Source organism: Rhinolophus sinicus, linkage group LG13 (assembly GCF_036562045.2).
Source record: "Rhinolophus sinicus isolate RSC01 linkage group LG13, ASM3656204v1, whole genome shotgun sequence".
Lineage (NCBI taxonomy): Eukaryota > Metazoa > Chordata > Mammalia > Chiroptera > Rhinolophidae > Rhinolophus > Rhinolophus sinicus.
Genome location: NC_133762.1, coordinates 29272897 through 29297925, shown reverse-complemented (window position 1 = coordinate 29297925; position 25029 = coordinate 29272897). Strand labels below are relative to the sequence as shown.

The 25029-nt window shown below is 53.1% G+C and overlaps 2 protein-coding genes across 7 annotated transcripts in view; one reads left to right on the top strand and one right to left on the bottom strand.

Moving 5' to 3' along the window:
• PKIG (cAMP-dependent protein kinase inhibitor gamma) overlaps positions 1 to 1680 on the top strand; it is a 77837-nt gene extending 76157 nt beyond the window's left edge. For all 5 annotated transcript variants that reach the window (XM_019748577.2, XM_019748569.2, XM_019748586.2 and 2 more), the window contains one exon: positions 947 to 1680. In XM_019748577.2, the coding sequence (XP_019604136.1) occupies positions 947 to 1026 (80 nt within the window). In that variant the 3' untranslated portion in view covers positions 1027 to 1680. The remainder of the gene's footprint in view (positions 1 to 946) is intronic.
• Positions 1681 to 2198: 518 nt separating this feature from the next.
• On the bottom strand, positions 2199 to 23636 carry ADA (adenosine deaminase). Of its 2 annotated transcripts, none has more exons than XM_019748544.2 (12): positions 23479 to 23636; positions 15790 to 15851; positions 11933 to 12055; positions 8705 to 8848; positions 7684 to 7799; positions 6334 to 6461; positions 5580 to 5651; positions 5389 to 5490; positions 5066 to 5130; positions 3637 to 3766; positions 2935 to 3037; positions 2199 to 2489 (listed from the first exon to the last, which is right to left on the bottom strand). In XM_019748544.2, the coding sequence occupies exons 1-12, from the start codon at positions 23509 to 23511 to the stop codon at positions 2473 to 2475; spliced, it is 1095 nt and encodes a 364-aa protein (XP_019604103.2). In that variant the 5' UTR covers positions 23512 to 23636; the 3' UTR covers positions 2199 to 2472. The 2 variants fall into 2 exon arrangements, with proteins under 2 accessions (XP_019604103.2, XP_019604111.2); XM_019748552.2 differs by having other exon boundaries at positions 2199 to 2486; positions 23479 to 23635.
• Positions 23637 to 25029: the final 1393 nt, after the last annotated feature.

Sequence of the window (25029 nt, the reverse complement as noted above, 5' to 3'; positions counted from 1 at the left end):
CCCAAAGTGCATTCTAGTTTGTCAGCCTTCTGGAAGGGCCAGAAGGACCCTGTCCATCCAAGCCTTTGCTGGAGGCACCACCCAGGACAGGAAGTAGCCTAGGTTTGGGGAGAGCCAGATGGCAGAGTTCTTCCTGCACCACTCACTACCCCTGACCCTCACTTCCCAAGACTGCTGCAAAGGCAGAACGAGGACAGTGGGCCTTTATAAACCTTGGAGAATGCTGCTTTATGGCAGAAGTTAAATTTCCTGGAAAGGATACTGGCTCCCTCTACCACTTGATCTCAGGCCAATCAGTTCACCTCTCTGAGCCTCGGTTTTCCACCCATAGCCCCTAATCACACCTCCAGGTCATCACACCTCCAGGTAATCACACCTCCAGGTGTTGTGTGGATTGCACGGAACTGGGTACAGGGTGGTGGCTCTCCTTAGTCACATGAAGGGCTTAGCCTAAGGATGCAAAGGCAGAGGCCAGATTGGGAGGTACGGCCAGGCTGGTGAGGACACAGCACAGTGAAATAGTCACAGCCCACACCCTGGCACTTCCTTGAGCTGGTCTAGTCTGACGCCCTTTTCTGTCTTCTAAGAACTACTGCTGTTCACTGAGCACCTGTTGCATGCTGGGACCTTCCATTTGCCCTCTCCTTCTGGAGCACCTGCACAAGTAGTCTGACCCTCAACAGCCCTCTGCCTGATGTGTTTAGCATCCATCCATGATCCTGGCCTTTAATTGACTTTAGTTGTACTAGTAACACCACTAGCATTTTATTTGTAAGCATTAAGATGTCAGCGACCAGGGTAAAGTTCCCTTTGGCCACCACCACGCCTCGTCCAGCTCCCGTCCTGCACCCCAGGGCTCATCCACTGTTACCACTTTGGCTGGCCCTTCCAGCCCACCTTGTGTGCTTTACATTTGTGTATATGTGCCTCTTCCTCTCCTCTCCAGAAGGACAGGCGGAGGCAGACAGCCCAGACAAGGAAGCTAGCAGCCAGCCTGAGAGCAACGACGGGACCACCTCATCTTGAGCCTGACCTGACCCAAGAAGGCTGGAAGAGAGACCTGCTGTCCCCACCTGGACGGGGAGCCCTGGCCCTGGTCCGGCAGCCTCTTCTCTGAGCCCCGTGTCCCAGTCCAGCAAGGCGAGACTGAAAGGCATCCCCCAGAGGCCGACGTGGCCCTGACCCTGCGAAGGCCCTCTGTCATGCCCCCATCACCTCCTCCCCGTGCCCAGGTACACTTTCAAGACACTGTAATCACAGGATGTTATTTATTCAGTGGGCGCTGGGACTCGGGGGCTGGGCCTTGCCCACCCAAGAACGCTCCTCTCGTGGGCGGCCTGGGCAGGGACCACGTCCCCACTCTGCCCTCTTTTCCGACCCCAGCCTTCTAGGTCAAGGTAGACCTTTTGATCCCTTTTTTTAAAAACCACTTTTAAACTTTGAAATCTGTTTCAGCAGAGAGGGAAGGAGCTGACAATCAATTGACTTTTTTGGGGGGAAGCCAAGCTAAACTCTTTGACCATCTATGCAGCTCTGAGTTTCCCTCATGGCGCTTCACAGACCCACTTTTAGGGAAGGGATTTTTGTGCTCCAAACTACCTGGTCAACTCTTTGCCCTGTCTTTCTACCAAGACAAGTGACACCTGGGACCCAGGAAATAAATGCTGATGATTTGTGTGACTGGTTTAAAATGATCATTTCTCCTTTAAACAGCAAAAGCAGGGGCTGGCTCTTGGATTCCCAAGTCCACAAGAAGCTGGGGTCCATCGCTGCCCCAGGCTTTCCCAGAAAGAAGCCACCTGAGAAGGGGCTGGTGTCCCGCGGGGGCCAGCACCACTCCTTGGCCTGGTTTCTGAGGACTCTTCTTCCCTCTCACCCGCTCTCTCACCACAGTCCACAGCTCAGCTCCAGGAACCCAAAAGGAAAGGTTTCCCTTTAGGACCTAAAGTAGGAGGGGCTAAGCGTTCAGGGAGCATAGGAGCAGATAACTTTTCAAGGGAAGCCTTTTTTCTTCTAAGAGGGGCGGTGGGTCCCTCTGAACCCCCAGCATCGGATGCTCTGTCTACCCACGTGCAGCCACTGTTGGGCTCTCGGGCGCTGCCACTGGCCAGGCTGCCTGAGTCTGGGAGCTTCAGAGGCTCGTTCTGTTCTCCCCCCACCCGGGTCATCCCACTGAGTCCACGGCACGGCACACCACCTGTTGCACACCAGCCAAGGCCTTCTTTATTAAGCACCAGCTTTTTAGCACAAGTCACCATAGGAGGAGGGGTTCCAGCCACCGGCGGGGGAGGTGTGGCCGTGCCGACAGAGGTATACATCTGTACAGAAACGGACACACAGCTTTCAGGAGCATCAGCTGACTATGGAAACCACAGTCTTCCCTGGAGTCAAGGTAAGAGTGTCATTCAACCTCCCTGAGTTGCGAAGGCTCCATCTACAGGATGCGGACTCGGAGAGGCGGCCATGATGTCTTCATGGGTGCTGCCCTGCTGGCCAGGTCAGAGAAGCAGAAAGATTAGGCAACTCACCGTACCCATCACAGAACATTAGAGCCAGAGAGGAGCCCCCTTCTACAGATGGGGAGCCTGAGGCTTAGAGCAAGGGATGCTCCGCCAGGGCCACACAGAACAGCTAAGACCTGGGCCCAACTCCCTGCCCTTGGCTTTAGGCAGCCATGCAAATGCCCCAAGTTGCCAAGCGCTTTGGGACTGGGCTTCAGAAAGTCCCCCCCTCAGACCAGCATCAAGACAGCATTATATAGGAAATAAGCCAATCTAGTGAGAGGCAACCAACAGCCAGGGCCCTGGAACCAGGGAGTTGTTACACGTCCTTGGTGCTACCCCAGACAGGAAGGGAGTGCGTCTTGCCAGAAGTTCTACAGCAAGCCAGGCTGGAGCCAGGGCAGGTTAGTGACCCAGAAGCTTCGGAACATACCTGCAGAGGCCAAAGGTGGCATCCCATAGGCTTTATAGAGCAGATCCAGAAGCTCCCTCTTCTCATGTTCCAGGAGGAAACTGGACTTTGCTGCATTGATGTTCTGGAAGGGCCAGCGTGGCAGACGACATGGAACCAGAGAGAAGTGTTCAGAGATTGCCAGGGAGCGCTTGGCAATCTAGTGATAGTTCACCCTCTTCATGCAATAGGGGCAGTAAGCTCCAGGGAGGAGGACTTGGCTCAGACCCCACGGCAGCAAGTGCCAGCGCAGAGGCCATGAGGTTCTGTGTTAGCAAAGTGGCACTCCATGATACAGCAACGTGAGCAGGAAGCCGGGGAAACTTGCAGAGACAGGGTGGGAGGTGGGAGCCAGAGATACCTCTGCAAGACAAACTTGGGAGTACAGTGGCCCCTAAAATCAAAGGCTCAGCCTGGGACCTATAAATGGCCTGAAAAGGGCAAAATTTTATAGCTGAGCACACCTTTTAGGGAGAGGGTGGAGAGCTTTCATTAGATTCTTTAAGGGCTGTCAACTCCAGCCAAGGATAAAACTCCTGGCCCTAGGTCAGGACGTCACTCTGTGGAAGGCGTCTAACTCTAGGTCTGGCTTTGCCCGTTGAGGCAAACTCAGCCCTTGTCCCCAAAGGCTGCAGGCCTTGCACACTCCCAGGGTCAAGGCCAACACGGCCCACACCCCCTCACCAGTCGCTTAAACTCCTCTTCTGTAAAGCCCATGTCCTTTTTGGTCATCTGGTAATCCGTGTCCAGGGTAGACTTGAAGATGAGCGGGTCATCTGTGTTGAGTGAGTAGTTAGCCTTGTCATTTTTGAACCTGGAGAGGGGGGCGGGGGCAGAGAGAAGAACCTCCTTTTACACTTCTGTGAACAATCACAGCACACTGGCCTCCACCCTCCTTTGAGCCTCACAGCATCTTTCGGCACACCTGCAAGATCGCGTATAAGGAAAGAAACAAATCCAGAGAACTTGGGTGACCTGTCCAGGGCCACATAACCACCCGACCAGTCCAGAGCCAGGCAAAGGCAGAAGAAAGCCAGGCCGGATGGGGTTGGGGGACACCACACAAGCAGTGCCCTCCAGGCTTCCCCTTTCACAACCAGCATTCTGGGTGTTTTCCACACCCTACCCCAGTCGTCTTCAACCCCACTGGGAGCTGCTCTTCAGACACACCACGGAAACTGTTCTTGGCACGCTCTCCAACCACCATCTGGTTAAATGCAATGGACTTTTCCTAGCTCTTACCATACTCAACTTGAGTGGCAGAATTTGACACTGTTGACTGTTCTCGGAAGCTTTTCACTCGATTTCTCAGCCACCACACTTGTCTCTTCTGCCTGTCCCTTAAATGTGGCACAACCCTTCTGGGTTCTATCCTAGGCCCTCTTGCCCCCCATCTCTTGAGGCCATCACTTCTCCGACCACCGTATCTGTGTACATGACTCTTGACTTTTTCTCCAGCCCACTGGCTGTATACACATGCGCCTCCAAACACCTCCACCCGGACACCCACCGATACCACACACCCCCCTTTCCCAAAGCAGACCTCTGGACCCCCTTGAAATCAGCACATCAGAGCCCAAATCAGCTCTCCTAAGCTTGGCAGACCAGGGCCGGCCTCCCCATGGTCACCCCAAGTTCTCGCCATCCCCATCCTGTGTCAGGGAAAGGTGGCTTTGCCCTACTGAGACCTGATGCCCCTCCAAGGGCTCAGTCACAGGACAGCCTGAAGACAGGCCAGCGCCTCCTCGGTAGACTAGGGGGTGACAGAAGTGTTCAGAGATTGCCAGGGAGCGCTTGGCAATCTAGTGATAGTTCACCCTCTTCATGCAATAGGGGCAATAAGCTCTGATACATGGGAGGCAGAATCCAGAACGTGGAAGTTTCTCTCGGGGCAGCTGAATAAGCTCTGGAGCACCCAGCTCTGCTGTTCAGTCAAATTACAGCCCATCTGAGCCTTGGATTCTCATATGAGGATAATAATGCCTGCTTCCCAGGGGTTCAGACAGATCTGTATCAAGACACCCAGCATGGCCGGTGCCCAGTCCCTGCATTTCCTTCCCCACTAGGCTCTCCTAGTGAAAAACTGAATGGGCCCCAGGGGAGCAGGTCTCACCGAATGACCGCGTGCTCTGTGCCCGGCTTCCAGGCGCCTGTGAGGTAGCTGGACCAGGGACAGACCTGTAAGAGCAGGCGTGTGGCTGGCATGGACACGCCCAGGCCACACTGACTCCCTCCGACCCCTCCCTGTGCCCTGGGGTGGAGCCATCTGCTCTGGCACCGTTCTCGCCATGGTCACTGGCCTCCCTGCTGCCCGTCAGCCCCAGTCTTCCTCCATCACCTGGCAGCTGTAAGGCTCACCGCCCCCACCTGCCCTGCTCCTTCCGCTCCTGGGACCCTCTTGGCTTTCTAGCTCTCCGTCCTCCCTCTCCCTGGCACCTCGAAATGCATGTTCTCCTGTCGCAGCCTGTTGTAAAGGGCCTCATCCTCCAAAGTGTGGTAGCCATGGCCCACCCTCTCCGTCTTGAGTACGTCCACAGCCTGCAGAGATGTGGAGGGGAGGCCAGTGTGGGTGGAGGCAGAAGCAAGGAGCAGGGTCCCGCCACCAGCCTGGGTCAGCCTGGCCTCACCTCTTTCACCACCTCGGCAGAGCCAACCTCCCCTGCATGGACTGTGCGGTGAATGCCGTTCTTCACAGCCTCCTGCAAGGACAAGAGCCAGGTCATGGGTGGCCCCCGGGGAGGTCCCCAGCGAGCTCTGCCTTCACCACACCGCGGGTCTGAGTTTCACCAGGCTGAACCATGTTCATGGTCAGGCTGGCTGCTTCAAGATGGGGAAGTCTGGTATTTTTAAATCATGACTTAAGTGACAGCTTTCATTTATGAGACAGTTATATGGCAGGCACTGTGTGAAATGGTTTATATACATTAACATTCACCACTATTATAATACCCATTTTACAGGGGTTAGGGGGTATGGAACTGAGCTCAGGTAAGTTCAGTGACACAACCAAGGTCAAACAGGGCAAGAGGCCAAGCTCTGAACCCAGGCAGTGAGACTCCAGAGCCCCTACTCGACCCCATGCTTCACCCCTACCCACTGGAAGAGCCTCATGAAGCTGAGACGTTTGCTCCAATGCAGTCAGCCCAGCAGATAAGACAGAGGCCCGGAGAACAGACAGCCTTGTCCACTGTCACACAGCAAATCATAGGCAGAATCAGGCTCACACACAGACTCCCAACAGCAAGCGGGGGCTCTTCTTTAAACCAGATTCACAATTCCTGGAGCCCCCAGATCCCCGTCCGTGAGACTTCTCCCTACTGTGGATGGAGACGGCTCCTCCCACGACTCACCCAGCGCCCCACCTCCTGCCCACGGACCCACCTCATAGGCTTTCACGTGTCCTGGGAAGAGGCTGCTTCCTTTCAGGGTCTCGTCTCCAGCCAAGTCGACGGCCACCACGGTCTGCTGCTTGTACTTCTTACACAGCTCCACCACCTCCAGGGACCAGTCTGTGGGCGAGACGCCCACCGGGCCTCTCAGCAGCACCCCCCAGGAGACAGATTCCCTCCAGAACCCCTGCTTGCTGTCCCATCCCGACTACCCCATCCCCACCCAAGGCCAGCGCAAGACAGAGGGTCCAGCGTCTTCGAATCCTGACTGCCACGGCCTAACATGGCCTTCAGCCAACTGCCCCCCCCCCCCCCAGGGCCTCAGTGTCCTCTCCTCTCAGAGGAGCCACCACCAGCCACTGCTCATGGTGAGCTTTGCCGCAGTCCTATTTGTTCATCACCAAGGACAGGGTCTGGGCTCAGTACACGACAAATGGCGGTTCTCTCATTTGTCCCCATCACAGCCCTCAGGGTGGGCTTGCCCCCACTTAGCAGATGAGGATGGAGGCCCACAGTTTCACATTTAAATCTGAAACATAACTCAGCATTACTAAACATATTGCTACCGTCCGTACTGTGGACTCTTAACCGCTCGAGTCATCCTAAAGTGTTTAGAAAAGAAGGAACGATCACAGGCTTTGGAACCAGATGGCCCTGGCATCATTCTAGGCTTTGTGTCTTCCTAACTGAGGAGCAAGAAGCTTTACTGCTCACTGCCTCAGTTTCCTCATCTGTCAGGTGGGATAAACCACATCGTTCTCCTCACAAGCTGCCGCAAGGGCCAGAGGGAACACATGCAGCCCCACAGGTCCCATTAACACTTTGCTTTGGTGCTCACCACTCCTTAGAAAGGAGAATGAGGTGAGAACCACCACTTCCGGTGACAATGTGCTTCTGAAGCCCAGACAGGGGATGTGACTTGCCCAAGGTCACACAGGGAAGCTGTGCACCTTGGAAGTTCCAGTCCTGGAGATTTGATGAGTGGAGGGATCCCTCAGATCCCAGACAGCTGACCTAGTCACAGGTCCTGTGGCCCACAGGGTCTCAAGGGAGGACCATGGGCTCATCAGAACATGGCTTAGACTGTTTTCTATTGGTCACGGTCCTGTGGTTTTGAACCTCCTGGAGGTAAGGCCTGGTCTCCCTGGGGAGAAAAGTCTCTGTTGCCAAGAAGTTCTGAGTCTGCCCAGGAAGGCTCGGATAACTTCGGGAAGCCCCAAAGTCCCACTAACGGGCTCAAGGGAGACCCAGTGGCAGGGGCGCAGGGGAGCCCCAGCACCGGCCAGAAGGTTGGGGCCGGCATCACACGGCCAGCCCGGGGCAGGGCTGAGGTGATACTCACTGGGCTGGTGACGCATGCAGCACAGAATGGAGCGCACCTTCACCCCAAAGTCTCGCTCTCCCTCCTGCAGGCCCTGGCTCACGAGGGCCACCACCTCGTCGGGGGTGAGGTCCCCTCTGTGTGGGGAGAAGACGAGGGATGAGCCTGAGACAAAGGAAAGTCTAAAAAATAACCCTGGGATTGGGATGGGGAGGGAGAGGAAGAGGTGGGGAGGGAGAGGAAGAGGATGGGGAGGGAGAGGAAGAGGGTGGAGAGGGAGAGGAAGAGGGTGGGGAGGGAGAGGAAGAGGGTGGGGAGGGAAAAGGAGGGAGGGAGGCAGGGGGAGGAGAAAGGAGGAAGAAGAATCTTCCAGGAGAAGCCCCCTCCCCGCTACCTTTCTTCAGGTACACTGCCTCTGAAGAAAGATTGAGGGAGACGGCCCAAGCCCTGGTTCACCCCCTTTCATCTTCCTTGGAACTGCCTGGGTACTTCCAGACTGGAGATGTCCCAGTGTGTGCGTGTTGGTGGGTGGTGGGGGTAGGGGGGCAGGGGTCAGACACAGCCCTGCCCCCCAGATGGAGAGCACTGCTAAACTCACCTGGTCAGCTCACTGCTAAGCTCACGTGTGTCAGAGTCATGGCTAGAAGGGGACAGCGTGGTTGGGTGATACCACTTAGAGATTCCTGGGGGCCCAGGCGGAGGGAGGGGACAGGAATGGGCCAGACTCACACCAGGTACATGGTTAGAGCAGGCCCCTGGAAGTCACTGGATAAGCATGTTAATATTCCCAGACTGGCCTGTTTCTAGGACTAGGGATGACAGGACAGCCAAAGGCTTTCACCCCAGGTAAAAACAAGCCCAGATGAGGGACAGGAAGCACATCTCCCATGACAGAGTTAAGTCCATCTTTCTGAGGCCACAGAGCAGAGCAGGGGCAAGATCCAAGTCTGGCTTGGGTCAGGGCCTCCCAACAATCTGCTCCTCGGGTCTCAGGTCGGGCCACCTGCTACACCTCAGCGCAGCCCCCGAGGCGGTCACGTACTCGGCCTGGTTCCAGGGGATTGGCTCCACTTTCGAGTTGGCCAGCAGGTGTGGGCTGTAGCGTACCTCCACGTACACCACGCCCTCCTTGGCTTTCATCTCAACAAACTCATAGGCAATCCTTTTGATGGCCTCCCGGCAGCCCCTGGGAAGAGAAGAGAAGGGTTGGGACAACCTTCCCTCAAGTCCCTTAATTGCTCCAGGGGTAATGAGGCTGTTCCCAACCCTTGGCAAATCAAACCCACCTCTGGTCCCCAATCCCTTACCCCCAGCCCTAAGCTCTGGGCATCCTCTGAAGAAGATGCTAGGAAACAGCGAGTCCTGTCAGCTCGACCTCCAAACTACATGCCACTTTTTGCCCCCTCCACCCTGGTTCTAACCACCCTGTGTCTCCAGCGGGCCTCCCTGTCCCCATGCTTCCCCTGCACGTCTGTTTTCTTCACAGCAGCCAGAACAATCTTTTACAAACATACTTCAAAGCATATTGCTCCTCCACTCTGAACCCTAATGGGTTCCCACCACGAGAAATGAAATCCCAACTCCATCGCCTGGCTCCCAAGGCCTGTATAGCCCAGCCCCTGCCAGCCTCCCCAGCACCTACCTTCTCACTCATTCCACGAACCCACCACAGCCTCTTTCTGTCCAAAGCCTAGTGGAGCTTGTTCCCACACCTGGGCCTTTGTACTGGCAGCTCCTGGGCCTTCATGCTCTTTCCCCAGATGGCCCTGTGCTTTCTCCCTCCCTCCATTTAGATCCCAGCTCAAGCCTCACCTCCTGACAGAGGTCTTCCCAAACCACCTCATCTTAAAACAGCCCCTCGGTCATTCTCCACTCCTTTCTCTGGACTTTAGTTTTCCTTGTGGCCCTTATTGTCACTCAACACTACACGTCACATTGTTTCTTTATTAGCAAAATTTCATCTCCCTACTAGAATGCAGTCTCTGGGAGTCAAGGGTTCCTCTCTCTTGTCACTGCTATGATCCCTCAGCCGAGGACAGAACCTAGGACAGAGTGGACACTCAAATATTTGTTGAGTGATGGGTATAGGCCGGCAGGGAAGAGACGTAAGAGAAAAGGACACACAGAGGCCACAAAAGCAAAAATAGACAAGTGGGATTACATCAAACTAAAAAGCTACATAGCAAAGGAAACCATCAAAAGTGCAAAGGCAGGGGGCCGGCTCGGTGGCTCAGGCAGGTAGAGCTCCATGCTCCTAACTCCGAAGGCTGCCGGTTCGATTCCCACGTGGGCCAGTGGGCTCTCAACCACAAGGTTGCCAGTTCAATTCCTCGAGTCCCACAAGGGATGGTGGGCTGCGCCCCCTGCAACTAGCGACAGCAACTGGACCTGGAGCTGAGCTGCACCCTCCACAACTAAGACTGAAAGGACAACAACTTGAAGCTGAATGGCACCCTCCACAACTAAGATTGAAAGGACAACAACTTGACTTGGAAAAAAGTCCTGGAAGTACACACTGTTCCCCAATAAAGTCCTGTTCCCCTTCCCCAATAAAATCTTAAAAAAAACAAAACAAAAAAAAACTAGAAAAAAAGACCAAATGAAACCTGAAGCAGAAGAAGGAAATAATAAATATTAAAGAACTGAATAAAATGGAAAAAGAAAAATAGAACCACCATATGATCCAGCAATCCCACTTCTGGGTATATAGCCAAAGGAAATGACATCAGTATCTCAAAGAGATATCTGCACCCCCCATGTTCATTGCAGTATTAGTCATAACAGCCAAGACATGGAAACAATCTGAATGTCCATCTATAGATGAATGGATCAAGAAAATGTCACACACACACACACACACACACACACACACACACATTATTCAGCCTTCAAGAAAGAAATCCTACCATTTGTGACATGAATGAACCTGGAGGACATTATACTAAATGAGATCAGCCAGACACAGAAAGACAAATAGTGCATGGCCTCACTTCTCTGTAGAATTCATAAAAGCAGAAAGTATAAGGGCACTTGCCAGAGGCAGAGGGGCAGTGGGTGGGGAGACGTTGATCAAAAAGGGTACAAAGTTTCAGTTATGCAGGATTAAACTCTGGAGACCTAATATACAGCATGGTGACTACAGTTAATACTCTATTGCACTCTTGGAATTTGCTAAAAGGCTACATCACAAGTGTTTTCACCACAAACACACAAAAGACAACTATGTGAGGTGGTGGGTATGTTAACTAGCTTGACTGTAGCAATCATTTCATTATGTATCAAAACATCAAGTTGTTCACCTTCAATGTATACAATTCCTATATGTAAATTATAGTCCAATAAACCTACAAAGAGAGAGAGAGAGAGAGAAATGGGCACAGGTTGACAAATCCAGAGGGAATTCTGGAATGGGGGAGGTAGCTGGAACTGACTTCAGTCGGGGCTCCCACACATAGCTCCTGCACGACCCTGGTTAGTCACCTTCTCTGACACCAGCATCCAAGGGTTATTGTGAGGACAAATGAGTTTAATCTCATAAAACTCACCTCACCCAGTGCTTGAAACAGAACAGACAAATGCTCATAGAATGTCAGTTGTTATTTCTGAGCGTCAGCTCCAGAAGCAAGGTACAAATTAACCTGCCAGGGCTACTGTATTGACCAAATAACAGTGGACTAGGCCTTAACTGGAAGTTTCCGCCATGAAGAGTGAAACCGGAATGGTTACTAGAAAGCCGAACGTGTGAGGGAAACTCCCTGGGAAATCAGCCACTCCCAGGAGGGTCATTGGAAGAACCTGTGCCTTTGAGGATGAGGATGGGTAACTGCTGCCAATCTTATGGGGAAAGTCCTGGGGGGCAGGGTCAGCCCTGGTGCCAGGAAAGCCGGTCTTCCCCACGGCTGTAGAACTCATTCGTTCCACACTGTGGCCGACACTGTCCTGACTACACACAAGGGATATAGCAAACAAGGTCAGCAAATCTCTGCCCTCACAGAGCCTACAGTCCAGCGAGAGAGACATGCAAGGGCATAAGTAACCCCCGCATTCTGTCACTTCTCTGTAGAAGTTGAAGGAATTTCAGTCCATCACATCCACTCGCCAGAAGGGAAAACCAAGGCCCAAGACAACAGAGAGATTCAAGTAAGTATACACAATGGTGAAGAACAGAGCTGGGGGTTCCCACCCACAGGCTGAGGTGTAGGCGTGATGCTGGCAGCCTCTCCCAGGCACAGGGATTGTCCTGCCCAGGGCCTGAGGGTGGAGGACTCACGCGATGGCCGGCATGTAGTAGTTGAACTTCTCCAGGAACTCTGGGAGGCTGAGTGGCTTGTCCATGCCGATGATTTCCTGCAGCTTCTCAGCTGTGTCGGCAGGGAGGGGGACCCCCCTCAGCCTGGGGACAAAACAGAAGGGTGGTGGACTGCCCCTGGGCAGGACCCAGCCAACTCCTCAGGGGGCCACAGCTGGAAACCTGGCGACCTCTCCATCCAATTCCTCCCATTGGACAAATGGGAAAACTGAGGTCCAGGGCATACAGAACCAGGACCAGATTCTTTCCAGAACCTCCTGTCTCCAAAGCCATGACCAGCCAGAGAATCTCAAGGGGACAAATAGGGCTAACGTCTGTTTGTGCGCATGGATGCACATGCACATGCCTGGGGACAGGGAAGGTGCCAGGGCAAGCTAACAACTTCCGCCTCAGCCCCAGGAGTAGGTACAGCCCGCTGGGTCCTACTCCAGCTCAGGGGTTTTCAGGGGCAAGAACTACAGGGCAGGGGCAGGAGCCGAGGCAAGCACTGGACCGCCCTCCTCTGCCCTGTCTGGCCCAGTGTGCTGGGAGAGGGCAGGGCCAGCTGCCGTCAACCTCAGAGCTCCCTCCCCTCCGTGACCACAGCCCCCACCCGCACCCCAGGGCTGGACATGCCACCACTCAGTAAGGCTTGCTGAGAACGGCCATCGCCAGGGCAGCAGCGTGTGAGGCTGGGCTGGCTCCCCACTTTCTGCACATTCAACCCTCCCGCTCCCGTGACTCCACCGCCCTGGGGGGGCGCTTCTTCCAGACCACTGTCTTTCAGATCTCCTTTCATGGATTGCAACCCTGGATCCAGAGCTCCACAGCTTCTCTCTCCCTCTACCCACCACCCTCTGAGGGGCAAGACAGGATGGACAGCAGCGACCAAGACAGACCTGTGCGTCTGACCACCCCTGGAAGGCAGGCATCTCATGCCATCTTTCCCCTCCCTCACCCCTGGGCTCCATATTTCCAAGTAGGGCTCCTCCATCTAGCCGGCTGCCCAAACCAGAGATGGGGGCCTCCCCCCAACTCTGTCTCCCTTGTCCTCTTCCCACCATTGTGGGCGATGTACCTATAAGAAGCCTGGCCACAGAGAGCCCAGTGAGGAGGATGAGCTCAGACTTTGGAGTTCGAAGTTCAGGCCCCTCCTGTATCGGCCACCTCACGGGCAGGAACCGTGCTCTCTGAGGACCTCTACATCCTTGTCAGTAAAACTCAGTATTTTGTTTGCAGGGTACAGAGAGGAACACATTAGGCTATTTATATGTCCTGGAAAAGACAGACTCAAGCCAGATAGCCTGGGTTTGAATCCAGCTCTGTTATAAGGGCTGTGTGACCTTGGGCAAGTTACCCACCCTCTCTGTCTTTACTAGGTCTGCTGCATTTGAGAAACACCTTGTATGGACTAAGCAAGGAGCTGTAGAGGAGGTCAGGAAGCTTCCGCAGGCCTTGTAGAACTTTAAGGGCCATGTGCAGACTTTGGCTTTGACCGAGCAAGGTGGTAGGGACTGGGGGAGGGTTTGAGAAGGGAGCGAGCTGATCAGACCATGTTTTAAGACACTGTTCTGACTACAGTACTGTAGGATGGTAGGGGGAGGCCAGAGTGGACACCTGGAAACCAGTCAGGAGGCCATTGCATAGTCCAAGTGAGAGACTGGCGGTGGTAGCTCAGTGCATGATGGTGACAGGGAAAAGAGAACAGCCAGATTCAGAAAGAGCTGCCAGGGTCTTGAAGGTGATTGAGAAAGAGTCAGGAGAAGCCCCTGGAGAGGGTAGAATCACAGGCACTGAAGGAAGACAACACAGGAGAAAACAATCCATAAGAGGTTCAAGTCACAGAGGCAAAACAGAGGCCACTGGATTTGGGTCACAAGCCACATGCTCCCCTCTCAGCCTGGTCCACTCCCACCAGGGAGTCCTCCAGGGCTGTCCATATCCAAGACTGACCAACTCCCTGCTTCCCCTGTCTGACCTGTAGATCAAACTCCAGCTGGTACCCACACCCCCCTCTAGGACCAAGAATGTTCCCGAGACACCAGGTGATGTGGGAAATGGAAAAATCCGATCAGCCATCCACCCCTGGGGCTCCCTTCCCTCTACCCGACCCTGGCACTCCTGTCCCTTGCTGCACTAATGAGCACTCTATGACCCCTTAACGAGCACCCCAATTAGATCCCATCTTGGCACCTGATAATCCCCCCAAGGACCTCCTCGAGGCTTTGGGACAATGCCTGGTGCTCGACAAGGGCAAAGGACAGGCAGAGATAAGCCAAGCAGCTTTACCCTACTTAGCCAGAGCCATCAATTATGATTAATGACACTGTCACCTTAAGTGCGGTTCCTAGAGCACTCACTATGCGCAGCCGGAGCTAAGCATTCTCCCCATAGTATTTCGCCTAAAGCCCTAGTGGGTGAGGCCAGGGTCATGGACTTGGTCACACCTGTGCTTACTGGACAAGCCACTTCACCTGTCATGACTCAGTTTCCTCGTCCATAATGGGACAGTGATAACACCTACTTCACCACTTGTGAACACTCAGTCAGCTAACCCAGGTGTGGCACTTAAAACAGTGATTGGCATGCAGTCAAGGCAAACATACTTATAGAAATAAAATCAGTAGCCACTTCCTAGAGCAAGATCTCTGGAATGCGACAAGATGGAGGAAAGTGTTCTTTCACCAGGACTCCCTCCAGGAGTTGGAAGACATGCTTCTGAGAGTCGGGGGCAAACTCCAAGAAGCACCAGTTCTCCGTGGATGGCGCATCTGGGTAACTGAGGGGATTCTGGTTTACGGAGCAATGTGTTTAAACATGGGTCCAGAGCTGAATGTCTCAATGAGGGAGAGGCAGAGTCCTTACAGCTCCAAACAAAACAAGTGTTGGGCGAACTATGAAGAACTCGGTGGGGTGGCTGGAGGGGCCCCCATCTTCTAGATCAGCTCTGCAGGAAGGCCCTATTGTTACCCTCAACCTGCAGAGGCCCAGGTCGTAGCGAAGAAACAGTGTGTCTGGATTTGAATCTGGATCCACTGGCCTTCAAAGTCCCTGCTCATAAGTGCTAGACCCAACAGAGGGGCCTCCATGAGCCCTTGAGGTGTGGGGAGGGCGGGGCGGACCTCCCTCACTGGGGGCCGCTGGAGACCCATTGGCCCACCACACCCACGAGAGCTAAGGCAGGAAGTATGTTCTCGCTTGGAAGATGCAGAGACTTGGGCCCACAGAGGGGAGCCATTCCTCCATACCACCCAGCCGGTTATTACCACAGTGACGCAGGAGAAGCTTTGAGGGTCAGACGGCCCCACCAACTCTTGACTACTATTTACTTGTTGTGCCTTGGGCAACTGCTTTTACTTCTCTGAGCCTATTCTCTCCTCAGTGAAATGGGGATAGCAATACCATCCCCTCCAAGTGTGGACGGATTCAATTCTCTGACTCAGAGAGAGGGCCGAGCCCAGCCTGAGAAGATGCTCGGCAAATGGTACTGGGATCATGGGTGGGTCACCTGCCACAGGCTCTCAGCCAAAAGACAGGGACTGGTTCCACTCACGTGTACGTGTGTATGTCCATGTGTGTCTGTGTGTCATGTGACATAAGCTTCCCCCAGCTCATCTGTTAGCAAGAAGACAAGAGTCGAAGGCCCAGAAGGCAGAGACACGGGCTGTGGGTCTCCAGCTCAGAGCTGAGACCTCCATGTCCCCACAGATCCCTCCTTCTGGCTGATTCCACAGGGATACAGGAAGGAGCAGCAACCTTAGAATTCTCTGGAGGCCTCTGGGTCAAACTGTGGACCCTGCCCAAATCCTGGGGAGGAAAGCCCACACCTGTGAACTTACCTGCCATAGTATAAGATGGTTTCGGGCTTGATGGCTCCATCTAGGTGGACATGCAATTCTACCTGCAAGGGGCAAAGGGAAGAGAAAGCACGCACACATCCATGAATGTCTGAAGAACCTTCCAGAGAGTGAGTATTAATATTAACTGTGATAACCATTAGTCACCACTTACTGGACATTTAACCACACACACGTCACTAAATTACACACATTATCGTGTTCAATCCTCACCTGTGGGGTGGGCTTAACTGCTTCTCTAGCTCTTTCACAGTTGAGGATACAGAGGTTCAGAGAGTTTAAATAACTTGTCCAAGGCCACACAGCAAGTCCATGATGGAAGCAGGAACCCAACCCAATGCCTTTGGTCTTAACTACAGATGGTAAGTGGCAGAAACAGAATTCTAACCTGAGCCCAATTCTAAAGCTGGCGCTCCTAAGGCTGGGACAAGGCCAGCCGTGGTCCCGTAGCAGCTACTGAGCCTCAGCCACCCTCCGGGGATCCCGCTATCAGCTGAATCACCAAACAAAACCCAACTTTAACAAAAAGGGTTTGACCACAGACCTCCTGGACTAGTGAATCCGCAACATATTTCAAAAGTCAGGCTCCATTTTCAAAAGCAGGTGTTACTCAAGCAGAGCTTATTAGGCAGGAACTGATCTTAGGCAACACAAGATCTTTCCAGTGCTCTAGAAGGAAAGCTAGATACTCGGCCATTGCGGTGACTGTCTTCTACATGCTCCGCCCCACGAACAGCACTCAATACACAAAGCCAAGAAGACAGGGGCTTGGGAGACAGCTGGTCAGGCTGGACCCCCAGCTCTGCCCTTTCTCTGGCTGTGTGACTCAGACAACACATTCAATCTCTCTGAGCCTGTTTTCTCGACTGTAAAACAGCAGGACATTACTACCTCCAAGAACAATTGTAGGGATTCACAAAGACAGTGTAGGTGGACCTGTGTGGCCCACGGAACACAGCCCCTGCCTCTCAGCCAGGATGTTTTCCACAAGGTGATGAGAAGCACAGCAGACATAGGGAGACCGTGGGAAAGCTCCTTCACCATCCGCCTGTCCCCGGTCATGGAGGAAATTTTCTTGGGCCAGAGGGAGATCCAGAAAACTCTCAACTGACATCTGGCCAGGGTGGGGCCTTTTCTGGAACTTGGGGTCCTGAACATAAAAATGGCTGGGGCGGGAGCCAAGGGCCTCATGGAACACCCATATGAGCTGCCTCCTGCAGAGGAAACCCGGCCCAGGCCCCAGGGAGGCCAGCAGGGCCAGAGCTGTCAAGCCCCCTTATCAGCAGGCCATCCAAGTCATCAGATCTCTCCAGAAGTCATCCAGCCAGCAAAGGACCAAGCTGCACGCACACCCAGGCTCCAAGTCCGCCGAGCTGTTGGAGTCCCTGACAAGATGAGTTCAATGCCCACTCAGCCAAACAGTCACTGGGCTCTCAAAAAATATTCAGCATTGAGAACACTGATGCTTCAAGTCCAGGCTCCTGCCAACCAGCTGTGTGACCTTCGACAGGGGACCTCACCTCTCTGAGCTGCTTTTCTTATCCTTACCTCTCCCCATGGCTGTGGTGAGGATCCAGCTAGAGAGGCAGGGTTATTCTTGTGTTTCGAGCTGGAATCCCAGCTCCTCTACGTGCTCCTGGGGGAAAGTGACTTCACTTTCCATGCCTCTGTGTCCCCATCTGCCCAACAGGGGTGATAACAAGCCATCTTCCTAGGTTTCACGACATTAATGCATGCACTGTGCTTAGGAGCAAACACCAAATAAGCATCCATTCGGGGAAAAGGAACAGCAGTGGTTTCTATCTACTATGGGCTAAATCATCGACATGCATTATCTTATTTCATCCTAACAACCAGTAAGGTAGGCACTTCACTCCCATTTTACAGATGGAGAAACTGAGGCTCAAGGAAATATTTAAGGGCACAGAGGCAGTGAGTGGTAGTCAGGATTTGAACCCACGTCTGAGTCTTGAGCTCCTACTAGATGGACTTTCTCTGCAGGCCTAGCCTCAGATGTAAATAATACAGCAACAATAACATCAGCTGCCTACTATTATCGCACACTTCATCTCATTTAACCTTAACTCCTAGTCAAGGTACATCTTAGCCCTGCGTTACAGATGGGAAAATGGACTTGCCAAGATAAACTTAGCGAGATTAATAAAATTAATTAGTAATAAACAATAAATTCACTGACCGGCTCAGGATTACACAGACTGATAGTGGCAGAGCTAGGTTGGAATGCAAGTCTCTCCCACTCTAAGCCCAAGTCCTACCCATGGGCCACACCACATCCCTGGCACTTGGGCCAGGCCTCCTGACCTCTCTGGAGGGGAATCTCATGGCCCATTCCCGGCACTTGCTCTCCATGAGGCTGACTCACGCTCAGAAAGGCAGGAAATCCTCCCAGATTCGGAACACGAAGCCTCCCCAGTTACCAACAGATATTTACTAAGCCACCAGCAAGGTGCTGGGCACCGTGGGACATGGGAAAATGCACTGAGTCCTTGCTCTGAGGAGATTCCAGCCACGGAGGTACATTCACTCGCCCAAAGTCACACAAGGTGGCAGAGGCAGGACGAGGACCCAGGTCTTGGATTCCTGGGCCAGATACTCCCACGTCTGACTCCCTGCTCACAGCTGCTGAAGGACGGGGGGGCTGTGCTCCTCCAAGGCCTACCCCAATGAGACTACTTCTCCCGGGGGTCCCCCAGGGTCCCCAACACATCACTCTGTTTCCAGCACATACTGACTTAAATTCATGTACTATATCTATCTTCCCCACTATTAGTTCTCTGAAAACAGAGACTTTGTGTAATCATGCTGTACCCTCAGTACCTAGTACAGTGCCTGGCATAGCAAAAACAAGTTCTCAGTGGGTGTTGAATGACCAAGTGATCGTTTTCTTCCCTCTCCGTCCTAGGTCAGTTGTGCTGTGTCCTCTCCCTGCCTCAAGGAAGGAGCTGACCTACCCCCTGGGGCCTGGCGCAGAACCCACATAGGGCAGAGGAACCAGTGTTGCCTGACCAGCCCCCAGAACCTGTGTACTGCTATCAGAACTCAGAAGAGCAGACATCTCCTCCTTTCCTAGCCCTGCCCTTGGCAATGAGCTTGGCAGTGCCGGGGGTGAGTGCCACCATGATCTCTCAGCTGACTTTTGTGGGGAGGTCAGGAGACAGACCAGCCCTGGGACTGACAAGTTGTTTCAGCCACACCTCCTCCAGGAAGTCCTCTGGGCTCAGCCTCATCTGGGCTCCAGCAGCTCTGAGGCAGAGAAGAGGCAGAGTAGTCCCTCAGGGTCTCCTGCGGAGTTGGGGACCTGACTGAGCTCTCTGTTGCCACTGTGAGCTTCCCCAGAGGTTTCACAGAAGGTATGTCTTTCAGCCAGAGGGACAGCCCATGGGGGAACAGCCTTGAAACTCAGCACAGTTATCTCCATTTTGTAGGTGAGAAGACTGAGGCTCAGAGAGATTAAGGACCTTTCCTTAGGTCACAGATGAATGAGTACCAGTCAGGAAGTTATAACCACTGCAATACATTCCCTTCATCCTGCATATCGGTGCTGAGTCAGGGCTGGTAAGATCTGAACAGAATGATTAATAATCATGATGAGGAGATGACCTATAGCACCATTGGCAGGGCCCACCCCCAGCCAGGCCTATCCTTTGTGTTTTATGTAGAGTGGATACAAGTATGATTACCATTTTATAGATAAGCAAACCGTGGCACAGAGAAGCAACTCACTAAAGCTCCCACAAATGCTAAATGGGGGAATTGGCATTCAGACCCAGGCAGCCCGGCCCCAGCTAGTGCCCAAGTTTAAACTCCTCACTGGTCTCCCTCTGTGGTCACAAGGGCCCCAGAGGTTGTTTCCTCCCTACCTTGTTGCTCTGGGGCCTCAGAACCCTAAAGGGTGAGGTAAGCCTGCCCACAGCACTCTGGGTAAGGACAGATTCGAACCTCACTTTGGCCTACTCTTCTCCTCTGTTCAAAGCCAGGCCACAGTCCGACCCTTCCCTGCTGCAGGGGACACCCCTTAGGACAACTGGGCAGATGGACAAGTTTCTCCCAGCTTACATTGCCCCTGCCCACCAAGCCCAAGCCCATCTGAGGCCAGATATGGAATCCGGAGGCCGGCAGGCTTCCCCTGCCTTGCTGTGTGACCAGACACTTCCCCTCTCTGGTCCTCACTTCCTCTTGTCAAACAGAAAGCTGCCAAGAAATCCAATCACTGATCTCCTCCCTCCCACCTGCCACAGGAGTTGTAACGGTATAAGGCAGGCTCTTCCCAGGGGCATTTTTATTTTAACAGGTGGCTCTGGTAACTGAAAAAGCACTGAAAGCCCAAAGCAGTGCTGACGATGGGCTTTGAGGTAGGAAGGCGAGAGAGAGGGAGAGAGAGAGAGAGAGAGAGAGAGAGAGAGAGAGAGAGAGAGAGAGAGAGAGAGAGAGAGAGAGGCAGCAGGCCATGCCAAGAGAGGCTTCCCGGAGTCCACGGCAGCCCCACAGCAGTCCCCGGAGAGGAAATGCAGACCTTAGGGCCTCCTGCTTATCAGCCTAGCACTTCATAAGCACCAATCAGCACATCAATCTCTCCCAAGAGCCTTGGTATTCTCAATCCATTTTATAGAGAAAGAAGCTGGGGTTCAGGAAGCTGCCCATCTGAGCTTCTGTAACTACTAAGTAGCAAGGTAGGGTTCCCACCCCAGTCGATCTGAGGTCCAAGGCTGCCCTGATTCTAGTGGGGGTGGCAAGTTAGCAAAGCAGGTAACAGCATACATGTCAGTTTCAGGTAAATGTGGGTTCCAGTCTGGCCCTGCTCCTTGCTGGCTGTGTGACTTTCACAAGTTCCTTCCCCTCTCTGAGCCTCAGTGTCCTCATATGTAAATGAAGAGAATAATAGGACCTTCCTCAGAGGGCAGTAGGGAGCATTGAATAAGTTAATACATACAAAGCAATTAGAACAGTGCCTGACTTGGAGCAAACATTCGAATATGAGAAAGAAAAAAGTAGATCGGAGATTTAGGCCCAATTCTCCTCTGCATCAGAAAGGGGCAGTTTAGAAACTGTTCCAACCTGGGCCAGCTCACTCGCCAGCCTACAGCTTCCAGGCGCCCCAATTCTGAGTAGCCCTGAGCAAGTGACTTCACCTCACCAGGCTTCAGTTTCCTCATCCATCAATAGGGATGAAAACATCTGTCTTGTCAAGTTGTCCAGAGGATTCTATGAGCTAAATCACAGAAGGTACCAGATACCCACACACACTCAAATGACAAACACTGTTATTATTATTAATACAATAATAGGCGTGTGACCAGCATTGCCCCCCTGACAAAGGACTCCAGAGTGCCATGCATTTTCCAGCCTTGCCTCCTCTGGAAATAGACTAATAAGGGCCACACCTCCACCTCCCTTTGTACCGCCTCCCGTGCCCAACAGGTGCTCAGGAAGCATCTATTGGAACGATGTAATCAAACCAGGGAGGCAGCTGCCTAAGGCCTTGCTACTCAAACTGTGGTCCATGGACCAGCACCATTAGCGTTACTGGGGAGTTTATCAGAAGTGTAGCCTCTCAGCCCCCAAGCTAGACCTCCTGATTCTGTGTGAAAATTAAGATAAGTCAGGTGATTTGAATACACATTAAATTTGGAAAGCACTGCCCTGTTCTGCCTTCTTAAAGCTGGCCAGGTCCTGGGCCTCCCCTGGAGGTAGGGATGAGAAGTCACAGAGGCCTGCACCTGGGGTACTGGCACTTTTGCCCCCAAAAGCTTCTGCAGAAGCCGTTCAGGACCGCTAGGTAGGGACACAGGAACCCCAGCTTGGCTACTCCCTAGCTGTGTGGTCTTCCTAGCCTAGTTAATCTCCGTGCCTCTGTTTCTTCATTTATAAAGCAGGATGACACCAGCTACCTCATAGAGTCACTGCACTAATGCAGATAACATGTGCAAATGGTGCCTGGAACAAAGCAATAACCCAACTCAATACGCACCAGCTACTAATACTAGTAGTTACTATTTGCCATAGGAAGGCAGAGAAGTGGCTCCGGTCACAGTGACTGAGACGCTCCTTCTGGCTTCCTCTGCCAGCTCAGGCATGTTACCTCCTCACGCGAATATAAAATTTATCACACCTCCCGTACATAGTCGGGGACACTCTACCTTCACCCTCAAGCATCAGCTGTTAACCTCTGGACATCCTCACAGGCAGTGAAGCCCATTTCCCAGGTGTGGAAACTGATGCCCAAAGAGGGGGAATGATCTGCCAGCTTGAATCAGAGGATTGGGCAAGGCCAAAAATGGGAGATAATAGCAACAGTCCCTCCTCCATGAGACTGTTATAAAAGTGTTTCAAGGAACAAATTGGGGCTTATAGCAAGTTCTATAAAAGTGTTACCTATTATTTATCGTCATAAGTCCCATTTCACTCTATATCAAGGGGCTTTGTCTATTGCCTTGGGATTCATATCAGAGTAAGGTGGTTCCCCGGCCCATGAGCAGAGGGAATCCAAAAAAAAAAATTTTTTTTTTAAGCCTTTAAAGGAAATAACCACTAATGATGGGGCTTGGGCATGAAGACAAGGTGTGAAGGAGGTATGGGGGTGGGAGAGGAATGTTGCCCCAGCACTGGAAACACCTAGCAGGAAGCAGATGAGCATTTGCCCTGTGGTGGGGGCATCAGCAGTGGGGGGAACTAGGCTGTACCTCCTGCGGGTCCTCCTTTTCTCCTCTCCTCTCCTCCCCACTCACACACACACACACACATACACACACACACACACAATTCTCACCATCACTTTTGTGACACTGGCCACAATCACTCACACCTGTTTCTCAGATGGATCGGTAGACGCGGACTGAAACTCACTCCTTCCCCTGACCCCCTCAGCGGTCTCAAATCCTACTAGTCTGCTGGGCAGATTTCTGGATTGCTCTCCGCCCTGGATGGAATCTTCGCGCTCTGAAACCGGCCAAGTGGGCCTGGACTCTCCCTGACCCCACCATTCCCAAGACATCACAGCGAATGGAAGAAGGGACAAGAGAGTTATTCCTTGGGGCCAGTGCTGCAGCTTGGCCCAGAGCGAACCTTACCAGGGCCCAACGCCTAAGGCCTACCCCAACCCTCTGCCCCTAGGGTGGAGAGGGGGCCGACCTGCTCCCCCATCCCTTCTCTGGCATGGCTCTTGGTTCCTCCCACGGGCACACCCACAGACCTGGCCTCCTTGGCATTGACAAAACCATCACAGTGTTAGAGTATAAAGTTTTCATTCACGGAATGCTCAGAACCCACTGTGCAAAACTACATACCTATGGTTGTAGCCATCGGACCCCATTTTAAAGCCGTGGTTCAGAGAGGTCAAGTCCCCTACCTATGTTCACGCAGCTGCTCAGCGCAACCATTGCTAAGATACCCATTTGGCGGATGGTGAAACTGAGACCCAGAGAGGCCAAGTCAGCCTAAGGAGAACTTGGAAGCCAGCCAGAGGCGCCTCTGGATTTAGTACCCTCCCTATATCACTCTCTGTCATTAAACAGCCTAGAGGCAAAGGGGGTACTGAGTTGAGGGAAGGAAGCGCCTGCGGAGGTCCAGTTCGCTCTCTTGGTGAGGATGCCCCTAAGCCCTCCAGCTAGATAAGAAGCCGAACCCGAACCCCGAGTCCCCGCTCGCGCTCACTTTGGGCTTGTCGAAGGCCGGCGTCTGGGTCATGGTGATAAGCGTGAGCCCCGGCGCTGCTCTTGCCACTCACGGTCGGTGATCTCAGCTAGTTGGGTGGCGGATTCGGTTCCCCCGGGCCCAAAGTAAGCGCGGCCCGCCACGCTTTTCTTAACGGGGCCAGGCTCGGCCCCGCCCCGGCCCCGCCCCTCACCGGAGACCCCGCCCCGCTGTCCTCAGCGGCGCGTTTCCTGGAATTCCGGCCCAGCATCGGGGACAAACATGAGTCCCCTCAGGGCCGTGACCCGCCCGAAAACTCTGGTCCGTGGATGCCGGATTGCAGCCACCTGTGGGCTCAGCCTCCAGCCGCCGGGCCGGGCTCTGCCTCCTGCCGGCCCCTGGAGCAGCCCGCACGCTACTGCCTGGGTGCTTACTGTGTGCGGGGCCGAGCTGGACTGGAAACCCCGGAACAACAAACTACCAAGGGAGACCCAGGCTCATCACATAATCAGACAACATAAGTGTATAATTAGGGAGCTATAATGGGGGCCAGACGTGGCCTGCAGGTCGGGGAAGGCTTCTCTGAGGACCTGAAGGAGTGTGCCAGGTGCAGGGGGGGGTGGAGTGGAAGAGGGCAAGCCAGGGGGGACCATCTTGTGTGAGAGACCGCAGGGAGCTGGGGAATGCGAGAAGGGGAGGGGGGACACAGCACACCCCCACTCCTAGGCATGTATTCCCCTTGAGACACCTGCCAGTTTTCAGCCAGAGAACAGGGAATGTGTTCACACCTGCGCTTTTCATGATAAGAATATTGGAAACACCCCAGATGCCCATCCACAGACAAGAGCACAAATAAACTGTGGAATATTGACACCATGGACCACATTATACAGCAGAAAAATTGAATGAACTTCAGCAGCAGACAGCTGCAGACAGCAACCCAGATCTCTCTCAGAAACCATGTTAAGTAAAAAAAAAAGAAAGTCACAAAAAACTGCTTGTACATACACTATGGTGCAACTTTCAGAATGCATAATAAAAGCAAAACCCAAGCTATGCATTTTTAGACACTTGCATTGGTAGAAAAAAAAATTAAATCAGGGAAAAGATAAACACAAATTTGAGAAGAAGGGTTATCTCGGGTGAAAAGGGCAGGAGAGGAGAGGGGGAAGAAGGGAAAAGCCTGCAGGTACATTCAAGTTGCTGGTAATGTTCCAGTGCTTGGGTGGGATGGTGTTTTATTTATATCATTATATCATAAGTAAATTAATAATAAATAAGGGGGAAAGAGAAGGCCGAGAGTGGAGGGCAAGGGACCAGAAAGTCGGATGAGAAGTAGGTGACACAGGCCCTATGGATGTGGTGAGGTCCTTTCCCTAGGAGTGCTGGAAAAGCAGTGGAAGGTTTTAAGTGGAGGCAAGACAGGATCAAACTTTGTTTGGAAAAAAAACATTCTCCAGCTACTCAAAAAGTGTGGTCCGGGGAATCATCAGCATGGAAATCCCCTGGGAGGTAATTAGCACTGCAGCCTCTCAGACCTCATCCCAGACCTACTGAACTGGTGTCTGTTTT